General features: G+C 45.5%; 1 protein-coding gene across 4 annotated transcripts in view; it reads left to right on the top strand.

Moving 5' to 3' along the window:
* LOC310772487 (partitioning defective 3 homolog) overlaps nt 1-27,500 on the top strand; it is a 660,426-nt gene that overhangs the window by 55,163 nt on the left and 577,763 nt on the right. For all 4 annotated transcript variants that reach the window (XM_083632305.1, XM_083632307.1, XM_083632306.1 and 1 more), the window contains exon 2: nt 24,813-24,914. In XM_083632305.1, coding sequence (XP_083488431.1) covers nt 24,813-24,914 — 102 coding nt within the window. The remainder of the gene's footprint in view (nt 1-24,812; nt 24,915-27,500) is intronic.

Genomic DNA, 27,500 nt, shown 5'->3' on the forward strand with positions numbered 1-27,500 from the left:
GTGTGTGTGTGTGTGTGTGTGTGTGTGTGTGTGTGTGTGTGTGTGTGTGTGTGTGTGTGTGTGTGTGTGTGTGTGCGCGCGTGTGTGTGTGTGTGTGTGTGTGCGTGTGTGTGTGTGTGTGTGTGTGTGTGTGCGTGTGTGTGTGTGTGTGTGTGTGTGTAAAGCCCCCCCCCCCCCACCCCTTATACTAATGACCAGCTGTCTAAGAACGAGATAAAGATGGCTAGGTGCCTAAAGAAGCTACCTAGCCTAGCGGTCTAGATGGATTGCTAGTCAACACACTAATAAAACGTAGCTTTCAGTTAGCACAGACTTTGAGTTGTCTAATAGTTCACCTTGCCTGGCAGTTGACTGTAACAAGTGAACTTACTTTACATAACACCAATGACATCATTAAAACATGAGCAACCAAGGGATTTTAGACTTTGCGGATGCTGTCCTACAGCAGTGAACAGTTGTTTTATGGGCTCCTATGAGTCTGTGACTCTGTGTCCATGTCCTTAATCATCGGCACATCCCGTCTGAAGGTTAATTGGCTTTAATGATGTATCATTATCTACTCGATGAGATCCTCATGTGATAATGTTCATTTTAATTCGCCTGTGAGACCTTCATCACAGCAGCAGCTCCTTCTCATGCTGAGCCACGGAGCGGTAGACGTCTGGGAGGGCACACACACACACACACACACACACACACACACACACACCCACACACACACACACACGCTCAGGGGAAATGTATTGGAGTAAAAGTATACATTTTATTTAGTAAATGTATTAAAAGTGAAATTTACAGAAATACTCAAGTAAAGTACAGATACTCCCAAAAAATACACACACAGTGGTGTAATGTAAAGTAATAATACTTTGTTACATTACACCACTGTGTGTGGAAGAAATTTGGTAGCCACTCCGTTCCAGTTGGTAGCGGTAATGCACCATAATGAAGACTTCCACTCAAGCCCACACATGTCTTTTGCTTGCCCCTCCCATTTTTTTTAAATTAACAGCATTTACCATAGTTGTACTTTTCTGGCATTCTGAAATCTCAGAATGCCTGTAAAAACCACGATTGAGGATTCTTGCCCCAGGTTTTTACATTTTATTTTCATTCAATTCATTTAATTTCCATTTCCATCTCTAACATACACTCAGCACCTGCAAGCTGTTTGCCAGAAGAAGATGACGAAGAACACAACACACTCACACAAACAGCACTGTTGTTCACACTACGCTTTAGCAAATTTATGCACTACCGGTAATTACTATTTTTAAAAGTGCCCCCAACATTTTGTAAATGTCCCCATTTCTTAAATAGTGGGGGTAAAAGTAGCCCCCAAAAGTTCTATACGTATTCTCTAATAGGTGACTTTAACTTCTACCAATGTCATTTTCTGGAGATATCCCGTACTTTTACTCAAGTGTGGCTTTCAGAGTGCATCCTGGTGGCTCACCTGGTAGCACACGTATCATGGAGGCTCAGTCCTTCATGCGGCTGACGCGGGTTCGAATCCGACCCGAGGTCCTTTGCCACATGTCATCCCCTCTATCTCACCACCGTTCCTGTCTGCCTACTGTCCTGTAAATCAATGCAATGCTCAGTGCCCACCCAATAAGAAGCTAGAATCTCTACTGGTATTTTCTGTGACATTTTTCCTTTGGCTGGGGGTGAAAATAAAGATATTTTCCTAACTTTTGATTGGGTGGGCAAGACTCATGTCTGGGTGGGCATTGCCCACCTCTGCCCAGCTATAATTGGCCCCGAGTATTATTATTATATCCATTAATTTTACCTACTAATGTCAACATCGTTTGAGCATAAAGCCTAACCTACTTACAGGCACGGAGCATTCCTCCTGGCGCATGATTGTATAGGCTACTTTTTTTTACTTTCACTGTCTTTCTTGCTGCATGAGGTGATTTCCCCTGTATTTTTTTTATGAAGCATTCGCACTGTTCCGGCTTGCTGCTCCGACGCTTTCAAGTGGAGGCGGGTTACCTGCTAACCCGGCGCTGTGACTAGGTCGGCTCGCGGGACAAAAGGCGTACAACAATTACCCACCAACGCGCGTTCACGACTTTCACATCGGAGGCGCGGATCCTATTTTCCGTGCATTTTGCGGCTTTCAAGGCCGGTGTGAAAGCGCCTATTGAGACCTTTTTTTATCCAGACCAAATGCTTAGCTCTCCACGTTGGACTTATCAGGAGGGGTGATGATATGTGCACTTGTAGTTCTGGAGAAACTACAAATCCCTTACCCAAGCAGATCACACAGCTGTCCACAGATGTGAATCAAGTTTGTCCACACACAACTTATCCCAACGCAGAAAGCTAATTAGATGTGCGTGTAAAGTATGGCCGTGCCTTTGACTTATTGTGACATAGGATGTTTTCTATGGCTCTCTCCCTGTCACCCCTCCAGCTATGTGACTCCAATAAATTGACTGTAGTCCCCTTCCTGGCACTGTGTGTGTGTGTGTGTGTGTGTGTGTGTGTGTGTGTGTGTGTGCGTGCGTGCGTGCGTGCGTGCGTGCGTGCGTGCGTGTGTGAGTATGGCAGATATTTGGAGGGTCTCCATGTCAAGGGGCTGTAGGATTTGGCTTGGCACTTCACAGGCTGGATTGTATTACCAGATTGATCCATCACTGACCTACCTGGCACCAGTTGTGCTGCTGCTCAGCTATAGTGCACAGGATGGGGAGGCCAAAATGCACATACATACGGAGTATGTCCTGTATGTCTCTTTCTACTCTCTTCTGTGTGCCTGCACTGCAAACATATCCATCTTAAAGGAACACTCCGCCCATTTTCAACCAGCTTTGTATCATTAGAGCATCAGTAGTATATCAGAAAACTGTAAAAACTGTAAAAACAGTTTTCAGTAAAAACTGAAAACTGTAAACTGACAAACTAGATGAATGATGAATAGTTTGACAGTTATTGAGAGTTGATTTGAGTTAATGAGTTATTAATTTGAGTTAGTGTGGACCAGTGATGTCACTGGTCCACACTTTAACACTCAATAACTGTCAAATTAAATGACAGACTTCAAAACCGTTTACAGTTTTCTGATATACTACTGATGTTCTAATGATACAAAGCTGGTTGAAAATGGGCGGAGTGTTCCTTTAAGTAATTTCATCCCTTTTTAAATCGTAGGCTTCTTAAATCAAGCGGAAATAATAGTTGAATTTGTTTCCATTCCAAATGAGCAGTGGGAAGATCATTTCTTTCAACTAATTTGTGTTCTTTCAGGCTGTCTGACCATAGTGAATCGTTTCAGGACTGATTTAAGTCTGTCAAAATGACTGAACTGAACAATCCGTACAGTTTGTCACTTGTGCCGTTAACTGATATGTTGTAACTGACATGTTGTTTTGGTGTGTAATAAAGTAATGATGACAGTAAAGGATGAAGAAGGAATTATGATTTTTAAGTTTGTTCAGACTGTGGTTGATCAGGCTGAGTTTGGGTTGCCACGCCAGCCAACTCTGAAGTCACTGCCAAGGTGCAGATAGCATTTATTGTGTGTTTCGCTTCAAACTGAATGGAGCAACCGTCTAAATACACACACCAACCAATTTGGAATGAGTTTAATTCAGTTCTCTTCCCTTTAAAGTATTGCTCAGATAAACAATAGATGCGTGGAATGACTTTGCCTTTAGATAGGACACTTTTACAGACAGGAAAGGTAGGGAGAGAGGGAGACGGGATGACAGACAGCCAAAGACCACAGGTTGGATTGTAACCTGGGGCGGCTGTAGCCTGTAGGAAGCCTTGATGATATGCACCAGGTGAGCCACTAGCAAACCCCTGATCAACTTGTTTCAAGAATATATTTGAATGAAGTGTTTTCATGATACTTCGTAGAGTGATTTGCCTTGGTCTGCCTCTTTTCCAGATATTCCATGGTTATCACAGCAGCCGTGACCCTCGCCACTTTAAACAAATGTGGACCGCGGCGTAAAGTGGGGAGGCCAGTGGCCTCTTCCCCGCTTCCTACTCTCCTACTTCTGGCCCACCATGTTTGAACTCAGCCTTCATTGTGATGAGAACGGCACACTTGTAAAGTTTTGCGACTGCATTGCACGGTTGTGATGCTATCACTTTGACAAAATCTGACAGGCAGACAGACAGACAGAGAGACAGACAGACAGACAGACAGACAGGCAGACAGGCAGGCAGGCTGACAGACAGACAGACAGACAGACAGACAGAGAGACAGGCAGGCAGACAGACAGACAGGCAGACAGGCAGGCAGGCTGACAGACAGACAGGCAGACAGGCAGGCAGGCTGACAGACAGACAGGCAGACAGGCAGGCAGGCTGACAGACAGACAGGCAGACAGGCAGACAGGCAGACATACAGACAGACAGGCAGGCAGGCAGGCAGGCAGACAGACAGACAGGCAGGCAGACAGACAGGCAGGCAGACAGGCAGGCAGACAGACAGGCAGGCAGGCAGGCAGGCTGACAGACAGACAGACAGACAGACAGACAGACAGACAGACAGACACACACACAGACAGACAGACAGACAGACAGGCAGGCAGGCAGGCAGGCTGACAGACAGACAGACAGACAGACAGACAGACAGACAGGCAGGCTGACAGACAGACAGACAGACAGGCAGGCTGACAGACAGACAGACAGACAGACAGGCAGGCAGGCTGACAGACAGACAGGCAGGCAGGCAGACAGGCAGGCAGCCTGACAGACAGACAGACAGACAGACAGACAGAAAGGCAGGCAGACAGGCAGGCAGGCTGACAGACAGACAGACAGACAGACAGGCAGGCTGACAGACAGACAGACAGGCAGACAGACAGGCAGGCAGGCAGACAGACAGACAGGCAGGCAGGCAGGCAGACAGACAGACAGGCAGACAGACAGACAGACAGACAGACAGACAGACAGACAGACAGGCAGGCTGACAGACAGACAGACAGACAGACAGACAGACACACAGACAGACAGACAGGCAGGCTGACAGACAGACAGACAGACAGACAGGCAGGCAGGCTGACAGACAGACAGACAGACAGACAGACAGACAGGCAGGCAGGCAGACAGACAGACAGACAGACAGGCAGGCAGGCAGGCAGGCAGACAGACAGACAGACAGACAGACAGACAGACAGACAGACAGACAGACAGGCAGACAGACAGACAGGCAGGCTGACAGACAGACAGACAGACAGACAGACAGGCAGGCTGACAGACAGACAGACAGACAGGCAGGCAGGCAGACAGACAGGCAGGCAGGCAGGCTGACAGACAGACAGACAGACAGACAGACAGACAGGCAGGCTGACAGACAGACAGACAGACAGACAGACAGACAGACAGACAGACAGACAGACAGACAGGCAGGCTGACAGACAGACAGACAGACAGACAGACAGACAGACAGACAGATAGACAGACAGTATAAACACCGGGCAAAGTACTCAAAACAGCTTCTCTGGTAGTTCCTGCTACAATTAGGTGTCTCACCACATTTTGCCATGATGATGACACACACGTCGTTGACTCACAAGGTGAAAACAATACCAGCCACGTGCTGTCTCAGCTGGTCATTATCTCACCTACCTTGGCAGAAGTTTCACTTCACAGGTCGGACAGACCAAAAGTAATCTTCATTTGTTTTTCAGCAGTAGCCTAAAGCCCAATTTATGCTTTGTCTGCCGACACTTTTGAAACGGTCGCCGACAGAAATGAGGACTTGAGTCGACACTTTCAAGTGTCTGCGAGCAGCGTCTGCTACCTGGTGAAATGTCTAGTGTCGCTGACTACGTCACATAATGTCGCGCAAGTCTGATTGGCTATATAGACGGGCACGCGCGACTTCCTTGTTTTAGTTTTCGCTGAAATGAAATTAATGAGCGTGTCTCCGGTATTTTTATCAGCATGTCCTTGATGTATGACTTCGTGAAAATCACAAAGAACACCGTGACCAACTTCCCAGAGAGAGAGGAGGTGATTGTGTGGTTGTGTGTCGTTATATGCGGCTGCAGTTACATCTTGCCTCCGACGTGGGTTCACTGACAGCGTTCCCTCTCTTGCCTGTCTGCACTGCACTAGTTCTCTGCCTCCCTCTGTCTCTAGCGTCACGTGACCGTTGCGCCGCGGAGAGAAGCATAAATGCAGCAACATGAGCGACACTTTATTTTTCGTCTGCGACCATGTGCTGAGCGACACTTTATAATAAGTATAAATTAAGCTTAAGCCAGACAGTATGCGGGGGTTCTCTTGTTTTCAAGATTTTTTTAAATGTCTTGTTAAGATTGACGTTAAGTTTATCAGTTCATCACTGTGACTGTTGTGTCTCCATTTAAATACAGGCCAGAGGGCGGGTTCGTGTGTATTCATGAAGCTTTGACACCAATATGATGTGAACACACAACCTGGAGTCACTCCTTCTCCTTCACCTTCTCTCTCTCTCTCCCGCTCTCTGTCAGGGTGGAGTTACTGTAGTACATGCATTTTTCTCAGAAACGATGTTGTAAACTTTGATGCAAGTTTGGGTAATGTCCCAGTGAGGGTGTCGGCAGGTGCTTACAATGTGTGAAAATGTGTTAAACCTAATTACCTTTCTAAAGGTCCTTACACATCGGGAGCGTTTTTTCGTGCGATTAATTCGCACGTCAATAATATTTTCCGAACCTTTATCAGTCAATGCAACCGTGCATACCAACGGCGAAGTTTCGCTGAGCGTTATTGCGGTGTTTATTTTTTCGAACCACGGTCGATTTTTCAGAAATTCGCTTCCAACGTGTACACATCTGTGGCTGTGATTGACCGGTGGCTCAAAACTCGCATCGCAATTTCGTGCCGTATATTCGCATCGCTCTTGATGTGTAAGGACCTTATAAGGCCTTGAAAGGTCTTCATAGCATCAAATACACTTTCAGAAGTCTTAAAAGTTTTGCCCTTTTTGCTTATTTTCTAGTAAAGCATATTTCTGGTTGTGCGGGCGGATACTCTGCTACTGCTACTTTTGTACTCTTCAGGTATCTTTTTTGGGTGACATTGGCCTTCGGCTTTCTATGAATGGGCATCAAGAACACATTAAAAAGTCATAAATCTAACTTTGAGGAACCTGTCACTCCGGGAATGCAGTAGCCTCAGTGTCAGAAGACATATTAGTGTGAACTTTTGGCACTGGAGGCTTTTGGTAAACTCAACACTCCAAGAAACACATCGTTTTGTGTTCTGCTGTGGGAGTGTGGTATTTAGCTAGTCTTTTTTGTCTTGATTGATTTAATTAAGAAGCATTTAAGTCGAAATTCTCTCTCTTCCTCTGGGGTTCAAAGGCTGATTTACCACAGCCCTCCTTTCCACCGACACCACCACAGAAACTGTCCACTCTGTCACATACACTGCTGCGCTTGACTTCACGACACCACCACAGAAACTGTCAACTCTGTCACATACATTGCTGTGCTTGACTTCACGACACCACCACAGAAACTGTCCACTCTGTAACATACACTGCTGCGCTTGACTTCACGACACCACCACAGAAACTGTCAACTCTGTCACATACACTGCTGCGCTTGACTTCACGACACCACCACAGAAACTGTCAACTCTGTCACATACATTGGTGTGCTTGACTTCACGACACCACCACAGAAACTGTCCACTCTGTCACATACACTGCTGCGCTTGACTTCACGACACCACCACAGAAACTGTCAACTCTGTCACATACACTGCTGCGCTTGACTTCACGACACCACCACAGAAACTGTCAACTCTGTCACATACACTGCTGCGCTTGACTTCACGACACCACCACAGAAACTGTCAACTCTGTCACATACATTGCTGTGCTTGACTTCACGACACCACCACAGAAACTGTCAACTCTGTCACATACACTGCTGTGCTTGACTTCACGACACCACCACAGAAACTGTCCACTCTGTCACATACACTGCTGTGCTTGACTTCACGACACCACCACAGAAACTGTCCACTCTGTCACATACACTGCTGTGCTTGACTTCACGACACCACCACAGAAACTGTCCACTCTGTCACATACACTGCTGTGCTTGACTTCACGACACCACCACAGACTGTATGGGTTGGACCTGCTGCACGAGTGGGCCAAGCACACATCGCATTAAATCGAAGAACGCTTGCGATGATTGGCTGCGAGCACAACCATACAAATAGTAGCCAATTTTTTTCTAGATCTGTGTACAAAAAGATTGAATGTAATTGTTTGACTGGAGAAGTTTCGATACTTGGTACTGGTTTATTTTGGCCGATACCTTAAAGCAGAGGTCCACAACCTTTTTTAGGATGAGATCTACTAGGGGTGTTACGATACACTCAGTTCACGAAACGATACGATACGATACACAATATTGGGTTCACGATAACGATACGATACAATATTTTAACAATATTTTTTTGCGATTGATTTGTAAGTTGAGGGGGCATCCTCCATGCTAATATGAGTAATTTCACCATTTTCATCCTCCGTGTCTGTTAACGTCCCTCGTCTCTTCAAACAAAGCAATGAAAAGGAGAGCGAGCATGCAATCAGATGCAGATCAGTGCCACCATGTTCAGCTTCTTTTCTTGCGATATGAGATTTCATCTCAACTATACATATTGTCACGTTTTGATATCGCGATATATTGTGGGACGATATTTTTCTAAGAGCATTTTTTTTTTAAATGATAGCATTATTATGATGTTAATTAGCACTATCTGATAGCTATGTATGAGTAGGATTTAGTTTATGCAAATTTATTTACCCCCATAAATTAGTCAAATTCAATTGGAGGGTTACTAATGCAGTTCTCAAAATAATCCCGTAGAGGGCACTACTACATCCCTGCAGGAAGAGTCTGCATTCAGCCGACATCAAGAGAAAACTAGAACGACCGCAACGCGGACTTATGCCTCCGCCATTAGTTCATTCTTCAGTCCAAATCGCCATTTGAGGCAATAAGTCCGGCATAAGTCCACGTTGCGGTCGTTCTAGTTTGATATCTGCATATGAGCTCTGAACGAAAGTGACAAATTCAAGTTGTTTTGTTTTGTTTTTTTATTCTGTCTGCTTTCACAAAGGAGTATTTGTGTCTTACTTCTCATTCTCTCTAACAGGGCCTAGACTGAAAACGCACCATCAAATGAGTTTCTCTCTCTGCTCGACTGCCTCAACATCACACAGCACGTTCACTTCCCTACACACAATAAAGGCCACACTCTAGACCTTGTTTGCTCTACTCCATCCATCACCCCCCAAAATCTCTCCGGCCTAAACCTCCATGTTGCCGATCACCTCGCTGTCCTCTTCTCTGTTCCTCTCCCCACTACCTCTGTCCGCACTCAACGTCCCATCTCGTACAGAAAGACAAAAAACATCTGCACCATGGACCTCCTTCACTCGCTCAGCCGACACACCACCCCTGACCCCCTTATCCACTCCACCGCTGAAATGGTGTCCTCCTACAATCAAATCCTCTCATCCACCCTCGACCATCTTGCTCCCCTCAAAACCCGTACGGTCTCCTTCACCCACACTGCCCCCTGGTACACACCCCAGCTCCGGTCCATGAAGGCAAAAGGTCGCCAACTCGAGAGACTGTCGAGGAGGACAGGTCTCATGGCACACTTTGAGGCCTACAAGGACCACCTCACCACCTACCGAGCTGCCCTCTGCCAAACAAAAACCGACCACTACTCACACCTCATTGCCAACGGCGAAGGAAACCCCAAAGCTCTCTTTTCCACCATAAACCGACTGCTCCAACCCCCCGTCAGTGCCTCCCATTCCTCATCTTCCTCTGATCTCTGTGACAGATTTGTTGCCTTCTTCCAACGCAAGATCGACACAATCTACAAACAGCTCCTACCGCCAAATTCATTGTCCTCCCCCAAAACTGACCCTGCTACTACCCCAACCCTTCCTGCCTCCTCCCCCACCCCCCAGCCATCCTCTGTCCCTACCTGTCCCTCCCCCCCACTCCATTGCTCATTCCCCGCCTTTATCCCCCTTGATGCAGCCACCATCACCAAGCTCATCTCCGGCGCCAAAGCGTCCACCTGTGCCCTGGACCCGATGCCCACCTCCCTGGTCAAGTCCTGCCTACCCGCCCTCTGCCCCCTAATCACTGCAATTGTCAACTCCTCCCTCACTACCGGCTCCGTTCCCCCTGCCCTCAAAATTGCTGCAGTCACACCAGTTTTGAAAAAACAGGGCCTGGACCCCGACAACCTCAATAACTACCGGCCCATTTCCAACCTCCCCTTCCTCAGTAAGACTCTAGAACGAGCCGTCGCCTCTCAGCTTCAATCTTACATGTCACTCCACAACCTGTCTGATCCACTACAATCCGGTTTCCGGCCTAAACACAGCACAGAGACAGCTTTAATCCGGGTCATAAACGACCTACTCCTGGCTAACGACGCTGGTAACATCACCATCCTTGTCCTCCTCGACCTCTCAGCAGCCTTTGACACCATTTCCCACTCTATCCTCCTCGACCGCCTCGAACACACTCTGGGCATTACTGGAACCCCTCTGGCCTGGTTTCGGTCATATCTAGCCGACAGGCTCCACTACGTGTCCCTCGGCGGGTGCCGATCTGCTTCAGCCCCAGTCAGACAAGGTGTCCCTCAGGGCTCCGTCCTCGGTCCATTCCTCTTCACCACCTACCTCCTTCCCCTCAGCCACATCATCAGGAAACATGGACTCAGCTACCACTGCTACGCCGATGACACCCAGCTATACATCCACACCAAACCTTCTGCCCCCCAGCCCCCCCACTCCCTCATCACCTGCCTCCGTGAAATTAAAAACTGGATGACCACTAACTTCCTCAAACTAAACAGCAATAAAACGGAACTCATAGTAATTGCACCCAAGTCCACACTGCACAAAGTCAGCAACCTCATCCTCTCCATTGACGGCTGCTCCATCTGCCCCTCCTCAGAAGTCCGCAACCTGGGGGTCCTGCTTGACCCAACCCTCTCCTTCCAATCTCACATAAAATCTGTCACTAAATCTGCATTCTTCCACCTCAAAAACATCTCACGCCTCCGTCCCTCTCTCTCTGACACCTCCGCCGAAACCCTGATTCACGCCTTTGTCACCACACGCCTGGACTACTGCAACGGAGTGTTGTTCGGGGTCCCCGCCAAGACCCTTGCCCGGCTGCAGTATGTGCAGAACTCCGCTGCCAGGATCCTCACACGGACCAAACCCTGGAACCACATCACCCCCACCCTGCAGCAACTCCACTGGCTTCCCATAAAACACCGTATCACATTCAAAATTCTCCTCCTCACTTATAAATCCCTGCATGGTCTGGCCCCCTCATACCTATCTGACCTCCTCCACCCATACACCCCTCTATGTAGTCTCCGTTCCTCCGACACTGGACTTCTCACCATCCCCCGCACAAATAGATCCACCATTGGTGACAGAGCTTTTTCTGCTGCTGCACCTAAACTCTGGAACTCCCTCCCACTTCCCATCCGCGACTCCGGTTCTATAACCATTTTCAAAAGACAACTCAAAACCCATCTTTTTCGTCTCGCTTTCCCTGAGCATAGCCTGGGCTCAGCATAGCTCTACTGCTCCCTTTTAGCCCCTTTTTCTTTCTCCTTTTTCTGCCTATTATGTCTCTTTTAGTGTGTTTTGTTCTTATTGTACAGTGTCCTTGAGTCTGAGAAAGGCGCTTTTAAAATTGAATTTATTATTATTATTATTATTATTAGACTTACAAACGGGGTAAACGGCAATAAGACCCTATGGAGCCACCTTGAATGTCTCACTCTAGCCCCGGCTATGTTGTTTACATTTTAAAAACTGCAACAGTTCACACAACTTTAACATGACATGCATATTATACATCAAACTCTTGAGCTACTTCTGCTCTCACCTATGTCAAAATATAAGCGATGTCATGTATAGTTTTTGAGATATGAATGTTTGTTTGGCACAACCCATATACTGTAACTGCTGCGCTTCCGGGGGATTTGCGGTGTCGTGACGTTCCGCTGATTCCTCTTATTAACTTAACAAGCGGTTACACATAAATAAGTAAATATATATATTTTTTTTGCGAGGTACTATTGATGGCCCGCGAGCTACCGGTAGCTCACAAGCTAACTGACACCCTACAGATACCCAGCCCTACAGGGTATTATAAATATTATATCACGATCTTGCATGTGCATTGTATGTCTGCTTACTGTAAGTATGTACTGTATGCAGGAGGTGCAGTACTGCTTGTATGCGTGTAGCGAGGTGTTGAGTTTCTCTCAGTGTTGTGCTCTGTAGGGCAGGCAGGGACATCAATAATGGAGGGACCCTGGAGGTGACTCTGTCTCTGAGGAATACCAGGCTAAAGATAAGAACTTCCTCATTATAGTTCCTCAACTCGCTGCTATCACACTCACTGTCACATGCACACTTACCCACACTCACCCCAGAGAGTATGGGACTCAAGTAGAAGAGCGGAATCCTGCTTAAAGGTGAATACTAATGATTTCCAACTTTGAAGCATATCCTGTGCCCTGAGGAATGTTTATTTTAGTGAACTAAACTAAGCTGGTAAATTAACTATTGTCTTCCATAGAGAAGAGTTTGTCCCACCCGAGATACAATGACGTCACACTTGGTGGTTAGGTCGATTAGGGCTGATTGCAGCTTTTATAAACAACTTGTAATTGTCTCTTTTGCAGTGTCAGCTCCATATGGAAATTTGGAAAACCCTTATCAGCGCTGCTGGAATCCTTCATTTTCGGTGTTTATTTTTTTTAAATGAAATTTCTGCGACCCATTAAGAAGTCACACAACACACAATACTGCAGCAGTCACTCTGACACCATTCTGGTGAATCAATTAGTAATCTTAGCTATGCAAACATAATAAGTCTTAGCCTATTTGAGGCTTTTGTCTGTCTTTAGCAAGCGCACATTCTTCAGCTAGTGTTCTTCTTATCCTCTCAAGTGTTTCAAGGAGTAAGAGAAAAGGCTGGCCAATATCTGGCGAAGGTGCATTTTTCTTGATCTCTGAGGTATAATATAAAACACAGGTAAGAAATCACAGATCAGATTTCCCCATTCACACCATTAGACCTTGCAGTAGCCCTGTTTGTGTATTTGTTTTACTTTACTTACTTTCTCCTGATAGCTGTGGTAAACCTCTTGCAAAGATAAGGAGTTAGCGTAGGGGTGTGTGTGTGTGTGCGTGCGTGCAAAAGACGGTGACACTCGTGTTTATGGCTCGCAGGGGAGGATATACACACACTTTCACACACCCTATAAATCACATACCTTATTGCGCTGTAGAGCAACACATTTTAATAGTGGAGGTTGAAAGGTGAACTACTGAGTTGGACAAAGTAATTCATGGCTTGCACTCCCAGAGGTCACAGTTCACAGCCTGGTGGTAGGTCAGTAAAAGTCTGGTGACTGTGCTGTGATCTTTTCTGTAAAGTACTTGTCAAACAGTCTGACAAGTACCACAACTCAAGTTTAACTTGACTTGTGGGTTTTGTTTTGGTAGTCATGTTCATGTTGACACCATTGATTTTGTGTTGCCTGCATAACTGTGTATGTGCCTATTATGTTAGGACAAGCCTGAGTGCTGATATCTAACATTAATGTCTGATAGAAATTGAAAAGACACAAATTTGAGGACACAATACAGAAAGTTGTCCCTTCGATAGCTCAGTTGGTAGAGCGGAGGACTGTAGTGGCTGTCTGAAGGCAGAAAAAAGCAGAGATCCTTAGGTCGCTGGTTCAAATCCGGCTCGAAGGAGACTATCTTTTCTCTGTGTAAGCAACTGTCTGTCAAGTTGCTTTTTATGTCACGCTTGGTTCACACCAAAAGCATCTCAGAAGCAGCGCATCACGGAAGGCTCGAGCACGAGCCATGCCATTCACTCCAGAAGCACTCTCATTTGCTCCACGCCTCACTCTGTTTTCCCCCGCACCGGTCACAACTTGACTTCATGCCTGGAGGAGGATTGACAGAATGTAGGGAAACAGTGGATGGTTAAATCCAGAATGAGGTAATAATGCAACATAAAGGATGCCAACTGCCATAAAACACCACAGAAGAAGAAGAAGAAGACTTCATGCCTGGCTGCTTGCGTACTGCTCGCAGTTCGCGTGAAAACTGAAAAACAGACCAGACGCTGAAACTATCGCTGCAGCACGCGTGCTGGTGTGTTTTGGGCTGTATGAGTTAATTGGTTAAAAATTGATGGACGGTTTAGGATTAGAATCAGAGTTGTACAAATTGTGGCTTTCCATTGGCACTCGTGGCCACACCGAGTCAAGCCATGCCTTGCTGATTTGCGTTTCCATTACATTTAAATGCACCGAGTGTCTGAGATAGTGCTGCACTATTAATCGAATCGCAATCACAATTGCGATGCCAGCACGTGTGATTACATAACCGCAAAAGGGCGCGATTATATTTAAAAAATGTGTGTGTGTATGTGTGTATGTGTGTGTGTGTGTGTGCGGTTGTGCGCGTGCCTCGTCTAACTAATGTTACACGCGATGCAGCAAATAAACAAAATACACGTTTCTCTGCCATCACACTGGACATCAACACTAGCGGGAGATTTCTCCCACCTCCGCAAATCGCAATATTGTCCACAGTAATCGCAAATGGCACCTTTTCCCCAAATCGTGCAGCACTAGTCTGAGTTGTGCTGAGTCACGCCCAAGACGGACCAGCTCCAGAGTCGGGCCAAAGCGAGCCCGACCCGCCTCCAAGCGGGCTGCGGTGACGCCTCACCAACTGCGGCCAAACCGTGACGGCCCTCCCCCTCAAACAGCTGTGTTGACCCCCCTTCTCCCCCTCAAACAGCTGTGTTGACCCCCCTTCTCCCCCTCAAACAGCTGTGTTGCGAGACTCAACTCATGTCTGTGGTGGAGAGCAGAGAGAGAGAGATGTTTTTAAAAGCCTCTGTGTGTTCAGCTCTCAGTACTTTTGTCATTTCTAACTGAATCTGGGTGGTTTGAAGTCTAGTTTCTCTCCTGTGTTTCTGTTTGTACTTTCAGATATTTGATGCTTTCAGCCATATTGGAGTCGTGTCATGTTGCTTCACAGCCCTTCGATAGCTCAGTTGGTAGAGCGGAGGACTGTAGCGGCTCAATGCAGAGATCCTTAGGTCGCTGGTTCAAATCCGGCTCGAAGGAGGCTGGTTTTTCTCTAGTGGAGAAAACATTTACTGCTGATACAGTATTACTAATATAATAGAGAACGGTTCTAAAGCAAAAAAGTGAATGTTGATTTCACTTAAAAGCATAAAACAAGGTATGTGGTTAACAAAAGTTTATGGGAATGCAAATTTGTGTTCAGCATGATCATCTCCACAAACGTGAATAACTCTTATGACTTTTGGAACCTAAATGCGTTTTTTTAAACGCAATTTTTAGAAAACGCTTCAAAAAGCATAAAAGTTATTCACGTTTGTTAAGAGAAAAAAATGCCCTCGCTACCAGAGGGCCAGATTTTACTGAGGGTTGGGGGCCGAACGGTGCCGGCGTGGAAGAATTTGGGGCATTTGAAGTCAGGTTTAGAGGAATAACTAATTTTAAATTAACAGTTGTGATGTCATTATTCAGTCTTAAACACCAATATTTTATCCTTTTCTCACACTCCTATGTCACCACTTGCTCTCCCTGCAGGGCTTGAAATTAACTTTTTTTACCACCTGCCAATATGGCTGCTAGAAGTTACCAGCCAATTAGAATTTCCACTAGCCAAAATGTTTTTCTTGAAATAAACCAGAATACGAGTGGGTTAATTTAAGCATAAGTATCAGTAAGTGGCCCGGGATTCTCAAAGCCTGTGTTGAGGGTCACACGAACAAAAATGCACTCTTGAAATTAAATAAATCCAAAACCAACAAGTTAATTATTTACATTTTTCCTTCAATGTAGAACAGTCATTTCTTACACATGAGATTACTTTTAGCCTTTTAGTCATAAAGATTATTGAAAGATATTCCCTATTCCAGACTGAAATGTTATAACAAAAGTGGACATGAACATTTGGACACTTTTATTCAGCGGGTATCTTGTATGTTGCGTTCAGGTCCACTGTAATTTTTTATTTTTTTTCTTATTTTTTTTATCTATAAAGTAACCGGTAGGCCAGAGGCCAGTAGGCGGAGAAATCACCGGCCACCGGGGCTTGGGGAACTCCCTGAGCTGTAAGAGCACAGACTTAATTACACTCACACCATGTCTTTTAAGAGAGACATGGTTATCAACACCGTATTGTCCTTCACTGTGTGACTCGCTGTGCAAACTGCATCATGCCTATCACATCACTCCCACTTCACTCATGTGACAGAGCAGACCGTGTTGATGCCATCTCCACAAGATCACATTCCACCCATGCTGTCTCTGGCCTGTGAAGTGTGAACCCTCGCTGCTTGCGGCGTTGCCAAATCACCTACCTTGCTTCTCTTTCTTTCACGGATCATCTCCACATTGTTCTAAGCTAACTAATGCACTGACTAATGACAAGTGTCAGGTCAGCATGTGTTATCTGTGCATCTATTTTTCTCCGTTGATTTGTACGTCAGTCAATGGTATCTTCAAGAAGTTTGATCTCATGTGACTAATTCAAACTGCTGATATAGTGAACGCATGGCAGCGGTAGTTTTCTGAAAAGCATTGACCCCGACGTGATTTGAACACGCAACCTTCTGATCTGGAGTCAGACGCGCTACCGTTGCGCCACGAGGTCCTGCGTGCTGACGGACATCTGAGATGCCCATCTAGCCACTGATCTACTGCACTCCTGGGAAAAGCAGCACTTGTGAGAGGTCATGCGACGATCGTAAAAGAGACGCAGGCACATGTTCTCTCTCTCTCTTTCACACACTCGCTCTGATCTCTCCCTCCCCCGGCTTCCTCCAGGGCACCAGTCTTTTTGTGTGGTCTTCCACAGGAACAGGCAATCCGCAAACCTGTACAAAGAGCCAGATAATGGGGTGAAGAGAGCTATTGTCTGGGCTTATGTCGCAAGTGTGTGTGCGTCTGTGTGTGTGTGCGAGAGGGAGAGAGAGAGAACAACCACCTCTGTGTTTCCCCCTCACATTCTAACCAAGGATCAGATAAGCCGATACCTGATCAGAGCAGGGCGGCGGCGACGATGGCGCTGTGTCGCTCACTGGGTGAGTGAATGAATGAATGAATGAATGAAGGCCAGACGTAACTAAACAGGCTACTGGGGCAAAAGGAACAACAGGAGAGTCTTGCTTATCTGCTCTTCCACTGGATGTTATATCGAAAATCTAGCTCTGCAAACACCTTTTAACCTGGAAAGCTGATATAATGTGCATTTTTGCCTTCATTGTATGGGACAGTGGGTTGACAGGAAAGGTGGGGAGAGAGAGGGGATGACATGTGGCAAAGGACCACGGGGTGGATTCGAACCTGGGCCGGCCACACAAAGGACTAAGCCAGTGATACTCAACTGGCGGCCCGCGGGCCGCATGTGGCCCGCGATGGAATTGCAAAAACAATTATTATTTTTTACAGTGCACCTGAACGCAACATGCAAGATACCCACTGAATAAGTGTCCAAATGTTCATGTCATTCTGGCCAATACTCCTGCCCAATACTTATAGCATTTCAGTCTGGAATATGGAATATCTTTCAATAATCTATGATTTAGCTGCTAAATTGTCAAATACCGCCGTCTGCTCGCTACCCAGGCACTTATGTATGTACATAACCTAACTAACTATCCGGTGTGCACAACATTGTCACACTAAACTCCGGCTGACACCCCAAAAACCTACAATCCGCTACAGAAAAATGTATATTGATTGTTTATTAACTGGCCCCTGGCCTTCTATCATTTCACGAAAGTGGCCCCCGGCAAAGCAAGTTGAGTATCCCTGGACTAAGCCTTAGTGGTACGCGCGCGGGACGCCCTGATATAGACTACCGGTATTTCGATATTTAGACTGTTTGAAATGTTCCCATGACCTTTCTGGCAAGTGGCAATTATGCTATATTACACAGCGAGAAGAGGAAGGGTGAAACAACAAAGTGACATGCATCCTGAGCCACTATCCCACCAGATGTTTTTTTCTAGATGCCTCCTTATTATACATGAAACGTGTTGCCTTTGTTGCATGTTGAGCCACAGCGGATGTGTAATCATATATCTGCGATGCGTTGGCTCAGTTTGGATGCTTTGGTGCTGCTCGGTTTGCTACAGTAGCACTACACGCTCGCTCCACTCCAATGAAACCCAACACGCATTCTTGCAGTGTTATGAAGAAGCTTCGAGCTGCTCCCACGGCTTACATTTCTGCTCTGCTGTGAAATACATGTTCTGTAACTCTGTCCTGCAATGAGCTCTTGACTCAAGTGACAAACATTGGGGCGGCGGGGTGGGGGTGGGGGGGGGGGGGTCCATTGTTATCCACTTGAAAATCCAATTGCTTGTCACCCTCTGAAAAGTGCAAAAGTGAAAAGGTTCTCAAGTACTTTGTTGCTCTCACATCTCACTCTCTTATGTTTTTGAACCACGTGGTCCAGAATGTCAACTCTCAATCCAAGCTATACTTAACAGCTGTACTGGTCAGACAATGTTTTGTTCCTGTGGTTCTGATCCCTATATAAATCAAGTAAGCCGATGCAGGCTCATTGTCTCTGCTGTCGTAAAGATTGATTATGGACAAAAATAATCTGAGGACATAAATATGAAGACATAGCGGTGGAGTGTTTTGTGGGCTGGGAACGCTAAGCCCCAGAAATAAGGCTAAGGGACTTATGGCCATACTGAGTGAATCTGATGTGGGTTGTGTGTGTTCCTCTCTGATACATATGAAGCTTCCACTATGAAAAGACAAGACTATATTGTCACAGTATTAGTTAAACTGTGCTGCAAACCGAGATGAGTTTTAAGCCCATTTCTGGAGAAACCTCTCATGATGATAAGAGCTAAGCTTGGATCAGAGGGTAATATGATCCATTACTGAAGCCCTTAGGGAACCTCTTTGGCTTGATCCACCCAGAGGTCAGGGTCAGGCTGCAGTACAAAGCACTGCCTTGCATTATGGCTGATGCAATCCCAAGGGCTTTTTTTTGCCCTTGTGAACTAGGTTTCAGGTGCATTTTGGATAATTTCCAGTGCAATTTTATCAAATGTTGGGTATACCTTAGTTGCACCTATGCATGAGAGACCAATCAATGACTCTTATGCAAGCTTTCCCCCCATTAAATTACCAAACACAAACAGAATAAAACATTCATTCACAAAGCACAAACAGCAATGCATTATTTCACGAATAACAAACAAGGGTTAGGGTTAATAAACAATCACAGTTAATTTCCTATCTCAACAACACTGTTGATTGTCTCGTATGTTATGTAATATACTTGGCTCTTTGACAGCTTTTTTAGGCCCTTGATCAGAGTGGGAGAGGGTCATCATTAGGGATGTAACGATAACTGGTTTTAATGATAACCATGATAAAATTCCTTACGATAACCGTACCGTTTCAAATTTTCATTATCATTAAAACCGTGGTACCGTGATTACAGTGCTTTGAAAAACATGGTAAATACTGTCCATCATCAACCAAACTTGGCAACAGTCTCCCAGATGCAAACGTGCAGCCTTGGAGAATTGATTTCAGTGAGTGTATCAGTCCTTTTTGGGTCTGAGTTTTCAATATAAAACTTGGTGAAATGATTTCTGTGAGTGCATTAGTACTTTTTGAACATTTTCAGCACATTTTAACAAAGCGTGATAATACTGATAACCGTGATAATTTTGGTCAATATAATCGTGATATGAAATTTTCATATCGTTCCATCTCTAGTCAGCACTCAGCAACTGTTTCTATATAATTTTGATCTGTTTCTAGTCTCCATAGTGAATTAGCTGGCTAGCTAGCTTGTGCTGCCTGTCAATGAGGTTAGAGAGGTCACTGAGAAGGCTAGTAGGAGGACGGGGCGGGCCATTTTCGAGTCGCAGTTTGCAAATACAGAATAACGTTCACTAACTAAGACCACGCCACAATCAAATATATTGAAATGATTTATTGATGCATAGGGGGTTTAGGGAAGAGGGATGAAAGGATCGAGGGATGAATGAATGAATGATAGGGATTGAGGGTAATGGGATGTAAGGATGGTTGAGGGGAGGGATGGATAGTGCTTAGAGACTGGGGATGATCGAGGGGGTAATGAGTCTGGGCTGATGGCTGTCTTGAGGAACCAGGGAATGGAGACTCAGGGTCTGCCTGGGTATTGTCTTGCTGATGGGGACTTTTCTTGACTCCATTAACCCGCTGGTTCCTGTACTGAAGGAGAAGAGCAAGGGGTTTGGAGGCTGGTTCCTGTACTGAAGGAGAAGAGCAAGGGCTTTGGAGGCTGGTTCCTGTACTGAAGGAGAAGAGCAGGGGGTTTGGAGGCTGGTTCCTGTACTGAAGGAGAAGAGCAGGGGGTTTGGAGGCTGGGATGAGAGGGATGCAAGAGAGGGTCATAGTAGGCGTGTATAAGTAGTAGGGTAGAAGCTGGAAGTTGAATGTGAGCTTGAGGCATGGTCTTGTTCCCGAACTTAAGTTATAATAAATCATAACTACATTTAAAATACATAAAGTATTATACTCTTTAATTTTGGCAGCATTTAAAAGCCCCCATCATCCCAATTCCAAGGGCAATTTTTGCAAATTTTTTAGGGGCATTTTAGCCCCCGCTAATTTCCTACCCTGGTTTTAACACAGGTCCTCCTCCTCCAGGTCCTACGTGTATGTCTGATGGAAGTTCAAGAACCCATAGAACTGTAGAGAATTAAATACGGATACAAGACAAGTCCTTGACAAACCGGACTGTTCTTTTACAGGAAAAGCAATATTTGTGCAAGCAGAGATGATGGTGAGAAATTGAGCTGAGGTTGACTGTTGAGCACGCTAACTCTGCATCAACCCGACCTCCTGCCCTGTCCTCCTTACCAGCTGTTACCGTAGTAGACTAATACAAATGGCTCTGTTACAATGGACCGCTTGTTGGAGGAGGGCTGCGCTGTTTCTCTCTCTCTGTCTCTTCAGTGGATGTGTGCCGTAACCGTACTGTAACCTCAGGGAGAATTTAAGTCATATGAAATTGTGCATGTTCCTTCACTCATGTGTACTTTGGAACTAATGTTTGATGGAATTATGTCCTGCTCCTCAAAGAATGTCCATTTTAGAGAGCTGTATATTAATCTGCATATTTAGTCAAATCTTTGTGTGAAAGACATCTCTCAACAGGGTAAGAATAAGATAGGATCACTTGCTTCCACTGCAACTTGCCAACTGTCTTGACAAAAGGCAGATCACGAAAATCGAGAAGAATTTCTTGAAACAGGCTGAATTGCATGGGAACGACTCGAGTGAGATTATCACACTCCACTGGAAAATAAAGTAATGTTATGCGTATGTCTTAAATGAGACTCATATAATTGCTCATATCCTCAACATAACTGGTTTGGATGAAAGATACTAGGAGGAGGCTAAACAGCCGATTTGACCCTTGGGGGTTTCTGTGAGCTGCAAGGCTATCATGACCAGCTGTGTCTTACTATCATGACCAGCTGTGTCTTACTATCATGACCAGCTGTGTCTTACTATCATGACCAGCTGTGTCTTACTATCATGACCAGCTGTGTCTTACTATCATGACCAGCTGTGTCTTACTATCATGACCAGCTGTGTCTTACTATCATGCTGTGTCTTACTATCATGACCAGCTGTGTCTTACTAGCATGACCAGCTGTGTCTTACTATCATGCTGTGTCTTACTAGCATGACCAGCTGTGTCTTACTAGCATGACCAGCTGTGTCTTACTAGCATGACCAGCTGTGTCTTACTAGCATGACCAGCTGTGTCTTACTATCATGACCAGCTGTGTCTTACTAGCATGACCAGCTGTGTCTTACTATCATGACCAGCTGTGTCTTACTAGGGGGTCTCATTGGAAACACTTGCTAGTATCCACCGGATACTAGCAAGTGTTTGTGTGTGTGTGTGTGTGTGTGTGTGTGTGTGTGTGTGTGTGTGTGTGTGTGTGTGTGTGCGTGCACGCGATCCTTGGTATTTACCCCAAAGTATTCAAGGATGACCCCAAAAACCCCAAATCCATCCCAATCCCATAGTCAGTGATGAATTCCCCGCTAATGCTGCAACAAGGAGTCCTTATACAGAGAATACTTGGAGCGTTGCTTTTGGCTCGCTGTGGCTGAAGCTCCACTGATTCGCCGCTCTCGTGAATCCGAGTCAAATCTAAACGGCGTCTCTGAGGTGAAGCTATTCATAACAATCCTGCTGAGGAACACATCTCAGGCTGGATGAAGACTGTGCCAAACAGCCGTGGAGCGTGTCAACATCTGAAGAGATTTGCTTTCCCTCTGACTGTTTCACGCTAAGGGTCAGTTTGTCGCCTGGAACCACTTCCAGATCCCTTGAGGTTGCTCTCAGTCTTTGTCTGTGCTTGGAATTGGTTTTGTATTGGCATCGCTGTGTATTTTTGGCATTGCTTTCTTACAGATCAGACCGCATTGAGGGCCGCCATCCCAGTCAAACAAACATAAATTAGCGTTACCCACTTCTAATGTTTTAACTCAATACATGAGAGAATTCACATTATCCATGTATTAACTAAGACTTCCTGGAACAACTATGCAACATTGTGTTCTTTCAAATAAACTCACTGGTTCATTTCCTATTTAATGGACATCTCATTGTTATGGAATGACGAACATGGAAACTACGTAATCCTCTCTCTGATTCCCATTTTTTGCCTTCTTGTCTTTTGGGAACATACCTGATATACTGTCCATATTTTCCCTTCTAATAACCTCAGAAGGAAGGAAAATACCACACAATCACTCCCCTCAGGATTCGGGCCATTTTGGCTGGTGAACCGCAGTGGAGTGCAGTACAACAGAGCCGTGCATGCAGGCATTCGACCACAGACCCAAACAGCTTGTTTTGGAGGGGAAAAGCAGGGAAGTAGAGAGAGAGAGAGAGAGAGAGAGAGAGAGAGAGAGAGAGAGACAAAAGAGTGAAGAGATTCTTTCCTAACATGGTGATGGAGGAAGGAGACAAGTCAAGTGGGTTTCCCTACCCTCCCCTCTGACTTGGGTCATGCTTCAGTGCTTGTTGGCTATGAGCAGTGTTGGGGGTAATGCATTACAAAGTAACTGTAATCACATTACATTTGTCTGCTGTTAATTGCTCGAATGGATGGGCTGGAGAGACGTGGAGAAGTTTTGATTGGTTAGGTTTAGGCATGATGAGTGACGATTGGTTGGTTGGTTCAGGCCAATCAGAGGCAGTCATCCCTCTGGCTGATCCATTGTAGCAACAAATGTCATCGGAGTTCAAGGCAGATGGGGGGGGGGGGGAATGGCAGCACGGTCTACAACTTTTCATTCACATCTCAGGCGATGTTGCGGAATAACGCGAAAGTAATATAACGAGTAGTGTAACAAATTACTTTCTCCAGGGAGTAATTAAGAAAAGTAAGCCATTACTTTTTTAAGTAATGTGTAATGTGTAATAATATACTACTTTTTTGAGTAACGACCCCCAACATTAGCTATGAGCTGGGCAAAGCCGTACTGTGAGGAGAAATGGAGGGAGGAGGTGGACGAATGGGGGGAAGGCGACAATGGAGGGAATGAAGGGCGTTAACTTCACTTGTGATCAGATTTGACAGACAATCATCAATCATATCAATTAGAAGTGCACTCAGAGAGCGCAGGCCTCTGCCAGCCAAGGCCAAATCATAGTCCAGTCTGCTATCATAATATGATATTATGCATTATGCACATTTTGTGAGTCGGATTGGATCTGCACCAAAATGTAATGCATCCTTGGTCCATGCTTACACCCTTGCACATCCTGCTAACAGACAGACAAACAAACGACACCGAGAACATAACCTCCTTGGTGGAGGCAAATATCCATGGGATCTGTACCCTGTATGTACTGTACATTAAACAAAATATGCAACATGTAATACACAGCACAAATATACATGTGTCATTATGACATAACATACTTTTCATACTGCACAGGGACAAGTTTGTCTTTTGAGTCTGCTGGTGCGAAATAGATGTCATCATTCCATGCACACTCACTGCATTGTTCACATTTATATAGCATCAGTAGTAAATAAAAGCAGCCACCAATATAAACAACTATATTTTCAGAAAGGCATTTCTTTATATTTTCTCCCGTCAAAAGATCTTATCCTTATTATAAAAAAAATACTACTTGTGCATTGTGCATTTGTGTCAAAGAGATTTATGGCAGGCTTAAAAAAACACACATCACAATTGATTTAATTTAATTTCATCATCATTCATTTGCCTTTTCACTGCTACGTGTACGTACATACCAATTGATGAGGAAATGTCTGAGGCACATGCATATTTTGTGCATGTCATCCACCAGGGGATTACACTATGTCATAACAGCTATGTCATGGTGCCATTTCATAGGAGAATGATGCCAATTCATAACCATGTCAAAGCTGTGTCTGCCAGTTATAGGATCATTATAGATTAATTACATGGTGAATAGAGCAGCTGATGACTAAGGAGATACAAGCTGCTATCAATTCCACTGGCCTGGCAATGCTCATATGTTATGGCTTTACTTCCATAACTAACTGACTGCAAATCCTATATGGTGCAAAGAACATTGGTCTCATTACTGAGCTAATGCTCTCTCTCTCTCTCTCTCTCTCTCTCTCTCTCTCTCTCTCTCTCTCTCTCTCTCTCTTTCACAGGATCATAGCTACTGGGTCCAGGTGCATAGGTTGGAACTTGGAGATGGAGCCATCCTGGACCTGGATGACGTGCTGTGTGACGTGGCAGATGATAAAGAAAGGGTGAGTCTCAATGTGTGTGTGTGTGTGTGTGTGTGTGTGTGTGAGAGTGAGAGAGAGAGGGGAAGGGTGAAAGTGAGAAGAGAGAGAGAGAAAATAGTGCTGGAGTGTGTGTTTTCCCGCGTTCATTTCTGCATGAACAGACTCTTGGCAAACATGAGGAGGCAACGCCTTTTTTGACAACTTTTCTCCTCCAAAGGGACTTTTCCCTCATGCTTTCTAAGCAGAGTTCCCATGGGTCCTTGAAGACATGGGTCATTAAAAGTGCTTGGATTTATATATATTTGTGCAAGAGTAGAAATGTAAGTTCTTTTGATATTTTTGTTTTGACTTAAAAGTGATAATACGGAAGATTTTCATCTAAATAAATGTCTGTTAAGTCACCATCTATCTGATATATAGTGAGTTATAGAATTTGTCCTTGAATTTGTGGGCATTGGGCCTGGAAAGTCCTTGAATTTGATGTTTAACATGTGGGAACCCCGTGTATGTTTTTCCAGCCAATGTTGTTTATCAGGGCGTGATCATGACGTGTCTGTAGATCATATTTGTTGTTTGTGATAATGGGTGAACTCCAGTACTTGCAGCAGCCAGGCTTTGGATCTACTACAAAGGGCCCCATTGCCATGTGCTGATGATTTCACCTGTCTTGGTTTTACTGTCATAGCATTACCAAGACATTACAGAGCAGTCAACTACTGGACGCTACTCCGCTCTCTCTTTAATCCTTCCCGGCTGTTGGCACTCATAGCTCTCATAGCTGTGGGAGGTTGCAGGAGTCATGATGCACGGCCCCACTACAATACATTCGAGGTTCTTCTTTGATGTGTGTATTTGTGTGTGTGTGTGTGTGTGTGCGTGTGCGTGTGTGTGTGTGTGTGTGTGTGTGTGCGTGCGCGTGCGCGTGTGTGTGTGTGTGTTCGTATTTGCAAAAATATGTGATGTCCCACTATCAAACCCACCCTCTAGAGTGACTGTGAATGATTAGTCACAATCCCGTCCTTCCTGTGGGAAGCAGTGCTGTGTGAGTGACCACACCTGAGTCACTGGCTACAAGGTTTTCCCATCATCACACTGGCTTTACTTCAACATCATGGCTGTTTGTTAGCAAGGTATTGTGTGTAGGAAAAACACGGCTTAAAGGAATACACAAAGTTTTTGAGAGATTGTCCTATTGGGTGAACTATTATACGTGGGGTCTGGGGGCCACCAGCGGGTCGTTGAGGGGCTCCAGGGGGTCCCCAGCAAATTGATGAATTGTTCAACTTTACAGTTATTTTATTTACAAGACGTGAACACAAGTAGAGAATCTAGAAGAATTCTGGGCAAAATAATAATATCAATACAAATATTCTCAGATTTGGGTGGGAAAATCTCATCAAATGGGGGTCCATGGTCCTAATGTGTACTAAATTAGGGGTCCTTGATATGAAAACAGTTGAGAATCACTGCTCTAACAAACAAACAAACAAACAAACAAACAAAATGATCTAGCAGGGACACATGGACGATGTTGGTGTCTGTCTTACAACACAACAGATAAGTTGAGCAACGGGCCAATCCCTCAGCAAAATTGGTGTATCCGTCCTTTAATGATGATGAAACATGTGCGCTTGGTTTACACCTGTTATCTTTGATTCTTATCCCGTGTTGCACGATTCCCTCGGGATATCTGGTGTCTGGGAACTGGTGCGGTGTTACGAAATCCCAAATGGTAGTAGCATCCTTCACAGGCACACCATGTGCTGCTCCGCTCTCTCAGGTTGACTAATACATTCTCCAGGTCTGACGTCTCAGGTTTAGTGCAGTGCAGCCAGGCCACTCGTCTGTCTGTCAATTTATGCTCAACAATTGGTCCTTGGCCTTACGGGGAAAGTGAGACCAATAGATGCTTATTCGCCCTGTGTGTGCATCATTCTGCACATGCATGAGAGATACTGTGTGTGTGTGTGTGTGTGTGTGTGTGTGTGTGTGTGTGTGTGTGTGTGTGTGTGTGTGTGTGTGTGTGTGTGTGTGTGTGTGTGTGTGTGTGTGTGTGTGTGTGCACACCTTAAGGAGAAATAATGATGATGCACTGCACGATTATGCACAGTGCCATGGTTACATATCAGGTGGGATCAGTGGTGAGAGCAGCTGTTTTGCACCTGCTGTCTGAAACACTGCTGACAACCTATACACTCTATCTGCTCCCTATATGGTTTCACCTCCAGTCCTCTCCTCTCCCCTACCCTCTTCTCTCCCCTCTCCTCTGCCCTCTTTCCCCCTCTCCCTTCTACTCTCCTCTCTCCCGTCCCCTCTTATCTCCTCTCCTCTCCCCTCCCCTCTCATCTCCCATTCTCGTCTCTTCTCTCCCCTCTCCTCTCCTCTCCTCTCCCCTCTTCTCTCCTCGCCCCTCCCCTCTCCTCTCTTCTCTTCTCTCCCCTCTCCTTTCCTTTCCTCTCCTCTCCTCTCCCCTCTTCTCTCTTCTCTTCTCTCCCCTCTCCTCTCCTCTCCTCTCTCCTCTCTCCTCTCCCCTCCCCTCTCCTCTCCTCTCTTCTCTTCTCTTCCCTTCCCTCTCCTCTCCCCTCCCCTCTTCTCTCCTCTCCTCTC

This window comes from Poromitra crassiceps, assembly GCF_964638095.1.
Source record: "Poromitra crassiceps genome assembly, chromosome: 2".
Taxonomy (NCBI): Eukaryota; Metazoa; Chordata; class Actinopteri; order Beryciformes; family Melamphaidae; genus Poromitra; species Poromitra crassiceps.